This window comes from Nicotiana attenuata, chromosome 5, assembly GCF_001879085.1.
Source record: "Nicotiana attenuata strain UT chromosome 5, NIATTr2, whole genome shotgun sequence".
Taxonomy (NCBI): domain Eukaryota; kingdom Viridiplantae; phylum Streptophyta; class Magnoliopsida; order Solanales; family Solanaceae; genus Nicotiana; species Nicotiana attenuata.
In genome coordinates, this window is record NC_031993.1 from 41,008,871 (window position 1) to 41,014,128 (window position 5,258).

General features: G+C 36.4%; 1 protein-coding gene across 1 annotated transcript in view; it reads left to right on the plus strand.

Moving 5' to 3' along the window:
• LOC109225699 overlaps positions 798-5,258 on the plus strand; it is a 6,515-nt gene continuing 2,054 nt past the window's right edge. The window contains exon 1 of the mRNA XM_019390455.1: positions 798-952. Within this exon, the coding sequence (XP_019246000.1) occupies positions 889-952 (64 nt within the window). The 5' untranslated portion in view covers positions 798-888. The remainder of the gene's footprint in view (positions 953-5,258) is intronic.

A 5,258-nucleotide genomic window follows, 5' to 3' on the forward strand; every position in this document is an offset into this window, starting at 1 on the left:
AAAAGACTCATCAACCTCAACGGATATAACCTGCCTTATGATGCTCGGAGTGAACAAGATCTAACCACGGACGTAAGAGTGTCGCCTTACATCAGAGATGAACACCGAAATAGAAATTAAATTCGAAGTAAGTGCTCAAAATGGCAGAGTCTCGTGCTGATAACGTATTATAAAATAAAGACTTTAAAGTAAAGAAATCAAAGACAAGTATAGAGAGAGAGATTGATATTATTCAACTTCAAACTGATGTACATAATGAACTGAAATCTCTTCTATTTATAGAAGAAAGGAAGCTGCTGTGTAAGCTGCTACTGCAAGTTGCTGTGAGCTGCTACTGCAAGCTGCTGTGTAAGCTGCTACTCAAGCTGCTGTGTAAGCTGCTACTGCAAGCTGTTGTGTAAGCTGCTATTATACCAGATATGAATAATCTTCTACCAGAGGCAATGATTATCCATAACGGAGTACTGAAAGGATAAGCTCATTGTACCCGATATGGATAATCTTATACCGAGGTAATATTTATCTATAACCGGGTATCGAAGTGATAAGCTTATTATACCCGGTATGGATAATCTTCTACCGGGGATAATGTTTATCCATAACCGGGTACCGAAGTGATAAGTTTCTTCAGAAAGCTTATTTCCAATAGAGTACTCAATAGATAAATATATTTACGGCAGAGTCCCATATGGATAAGCTTCTTCAGGAAGCTTATTTACAACGGAGTACTAAATGAACATCCATAATATAATATATTTATAAAAGTTTTTAGTTTTTCACTATAAAATTGAATATGCAAAATCCCAGATTTTGACCACCCCCGTAGGAAGGAAAAGAAACCATAGAACTATTCTCTCCATCTCTATCTCTCACGCACACATAGCGGCGATGGCTTTGAGGTCGAGTGCATCCAAGCTTATCACCTCCTCTCAATCCCTCCTTTCCAACTCCGGTCAGTTCCTACCTCTGCTTACTCATTATGGTTTTTCTTCTTCATTTTTTGCATTTATTATCAATCGGTGTTCTTTTTCTTCATTTTTCCATTTTATTATCAATTTGTGTTCTTTTTAATCTATTTTATTTTTTATTGGATGTACTGTGATGTGTGTTTACTGTAAATCTATCGGTTTTCGTGTAGCCCCTTGTAATGAATCGGTTATTTTCATGGTTTTATTTTCTCCTAGATCTGCTTGATTGTATTGTGAACCCCCACCCCAACCCCACCCAAAAGAGGAAAATGAATTATTTTTTTATGCATCCCACATATCATTTCTATTGACATATGTTTGCGAACCAGAGATCAAAAGAAAATCTTAGGCCAATGAGGTTTAACTCAACTGGTTGGGCTTATTAGGTATCTTGGACAACTACATTTCTTGGCCAACAGTAAAAGTTAGTTTAGTGTGACCAGGAGGTCGCGGGTTCAAGCCATGGAAATAGTCTTTTGCAAAAATGCAGTTAATGCTGCATATATATTACATAAGACCCAATGTGTCCGACCCTTCCCTGAATCTGCGTATAACTGGAGCTTAGTGTACCCGGCTGCCCCTTCTCGCAAGAGAAAGAAAATAATTTGTTTTGACCAATATGTATATGTTTACTCCAGCATAATGTACTTATAATGAATTTATACAAATTGGATTAAGGGAGCTGATGGTCAAATTTAGTTCAATTTATACAAATTTGTTTTCCTCGCTTGGAAAAGCGACAAGCCTCTTTTCGCTTAAAGCATGAAGCGAGAAGCAAGAAGCAAAGCACTCGCATTTTTGAAGTGAAGCAGAATTAAAAAAAATACTAAAATAAATAATGCATAGACAACACATGTAACCACATACAACAAATGTAACTGCCAATACTAAAAAATTGGCAATGAGACTAAGGACAAAAGATGAAGAACTGAAGAAAAAAAAGTTTGGCAGCATTTCGCTGCAACTTTAAGGACTGAAACGAAAATAAGAAGAAGAAGAGAATGAGAAAAAGAAGAAGAACTGAAGGGGAAAAAAAAATTTGGTAATTTAAGCACTGAAATGAAAAGAAAAAGAAGAAGAACAAGAACAAGAATACATACCCGGGCTTGAAAATTGAAACCCTAGTCGCTGCTTGCTCTGCTGCTCGCTGATTTTGTAAAAAAAGACTGAGCTTTTTTATTTGTCAGTGACTTAAAAGACATAAGCGAGCGCTTCCATCACTTCTCGTTTTTTTGGCAAAAGCGGATGCTTCAACCTACCTGTTACGCTTCGCTCGCTTCGCTTCACGCTTAAAGCGCTGAAGCGAGCGCTTTTCACAACACTGATATGAAGCTAAGCTTAGTTTATTACTATAATGGAAGTGCCATGGTTTAATGACCTTTTTTTTTTCCTTTTTTCTATTTCTGAGGATTGGTGGTGTTAGTACATTTTCACATAGCAAGTTACATACTTCTGGTAATTGCAGTAAACCGTAAAATGTCATTTTTAAAAAGTGTTGTTGGCCTAAAGTATAACTAATTAAAAGCGTCATCTCTCTGATAGCTTAAACTTGTCAACGATGTGATTCACACGATTCGACATCGTACTAGAGCTGTGTTCTGTCACTGTCACCTAGAAGAAATAAATAAAGTAATGACTAATTAAATACAAAGTATCTTATCTCTTACATGTTAAACTTTTAGATGAGGTGGTTCAGATTATTAAACATAAAGTGATGTATTTGGCAATACTATAAGGTTCTGTAAATAGCTTTCTCTTATAATTCAGCACACATGTATCAAATTTTTTGACTTGAAATCCCCGGTTTAGTGATTAACCTTCGCACGATCATAAATATATGATGTGTTCAATTTGTTCTGCACATAATATGAAGGTGAAAGGAGTTGATCTCTTAACATTCATAAAAATAAAATTGATGATGAAAGGGGCTGTCATGTCTTTTTTCTTTTTGGTTTCGTAAATATTGAATTCGACTCTTTTCCAGCAGCTAATCTCTCCATTTCCTCTAGTCAGGTATTAGATTCATTACACGTGTGACGTGTCCCCTTAACAAATTAATGGTTCGGATATATTTTCTTTGGCCCAATGTTTTGACCTAGGTCAAAGTTCTCTCTCTTTTCCACTGCCAGAAAAGTATCCCTTCCTTTCCTCCGAAATGTGTCAAAAGAATTGCATGTAAACAAATCTAACACCAAGTCAAACCAAAAGTAGCAGCTTCCTCTGTGAAAGAGGTTGATAAAGAGTTTTGCAGTGTCGGTGAAATGAGCTTCTGAAATTGCTTCCATGGCGGGCAGGTCTGTAATGGGGTGCAAAATCAAGCTTATTTGGGTTCTTAATTCAAGTTGAGGCTCCTTCACTTCGATTGAGATTTAACTATGGAGCCCTGTTGGTGGAAGTCGTATTAGTCTTCATTTCTCCGGCAACCAAATTTGGCCGTTTTCCTCTCTTTTTTTTTTCAAGTCTAAAATAGAGAAAATCAGGTTTTTTATTTCCAAGAGAGAACATAATCAGTCTTATAGAAACTTGTAGGTGGATATCCTTATGGTGGACTGTGGATTGTACTGTGAGGCTGTGAGCAATTCCATCTGTAAAGATGATAGTACTGTGTGAAATTTCAACAAGTATCTACTTTCATTTTAGCCTATTAAAGGGTGAAAGACATTATAGGGTCATTTTTTTGATCATTAAGATATTATAGGGTCTTTTCTTGAATCTTTGAATAATCCATCTGAGGCCCGGCCTCAAGATTTGAGATTCTGTAAGTAACTCAGGGCAAGGATTTGGAAGAAGAACATGAAATAGGAACAAACGCGCTGGTTGTTTAGTTCGAAATGGAGATTCCTTTCCCCTATGATTCCAGGAACAATCCTCACCGCCCTTTCAATTCTATCCATAAGCCTCTATCGAAGAAGCCGATTAAACAAAAGAAAGAAAAGAGACGATGACCTTATGCTTGAATAGCCTTCTTCTCAAAAGAAGCGAAGACGACTCGAGACTTTCTTGACTAAATTGCGTTCATGATCCAATACTGTTCATCTTCTCTTGCTTGAGAGATTTGGGAGGACGTGGAATTTCTGGAGAGAGAGAGAGAGGAAGAGAGATACAGTTAAAGTATTTGGATTTACCAAGCAAATTTGAACCACTAGTTTGTTAAGGGAACACTTGTGCTGACTTTGAGACTAAACTGGAGGAAATGGAGGGATAAGTTATTGGAGAGGAGCTAAATCCGAAAATATCATCTTTGGTTGATGCTCGTTAGTTGTTGCAGTACAAATCTTTAAATTTGTGCCTGGTTGTGAGAAAAGTTGTGTCTCACACCTCTTGTTTCTCTTCCAACTGTCATGGTAAACCTGGTGCAACAAGATCCATGACGGAGATGGATAGAGTATGAGGAAAATGATTGGGAGAAATGAAAAAAGAGATTATGGGCCTTTCTTTTGAATATATCCTCTGGAATTCTTCATAGCACTCTATTACGTACCTTGAAGCATATAAAAGCCTTGTTTGAAAACACGTTTAAATGACTTGATGGGGCATATATGTGTGATTTCAGATTCATTTACGTTTGGCAACGTTTACATACGCTAATGTGCATTAGTCAATGTGATTTTTCATGCTTTGGTAGCAGCTGTACTTGGGGTAATTTTGACGAGACGTGATTATTTGCTGATAGAATTGAGTAAACTTTTCCTACAATAACTTTTTCCCATGCTAGAACTTTGACTTTTTTATTATGTTACATTGGACATAATTAACTTGTAATCACATTGGAATCTGGTGGCCAAAACAGAGAAATTTCGCAAAATTATTTAAGCAACTTCACATCAAATAGCATAAGATGGAATCTCATTTGCTGAAGTTTTTCTAAGTTGCCACTGAACAATTGCTTGAAAACTGCCATTCTAACCCTCTTATGTCATCGATAAACATCTATAAGTAAAGAGCTTTATAGCATGTTTGACCAAGCTTCTAAAATCAGCTTATTTTGAAAAGTGCTTTTCTCAGAAGTGCTAATCAAAATAGTACTTTTGGTGAGGAACAATTTGTATTTGGCTAATTAATTTGAAAAGCACTTTTGAGCAACAATTAGTATTTGGCCAGGCTTTTAAAAAGTGCTTCTGGGTGTACTTTTCACAAAAGTGCTTTTGGAAAGAAGCTAATTTTTTCCGCTTGTCAAAAAATGCTTCTACTATTACTCTAAAGCACTTTTTTTTTCCTTCTAAAAGCTTGGCCAAACATTTAACTTGGTAAAAAAAAACTTCTTTTAGGCCGTAAAAGCTTGGCCAAAGC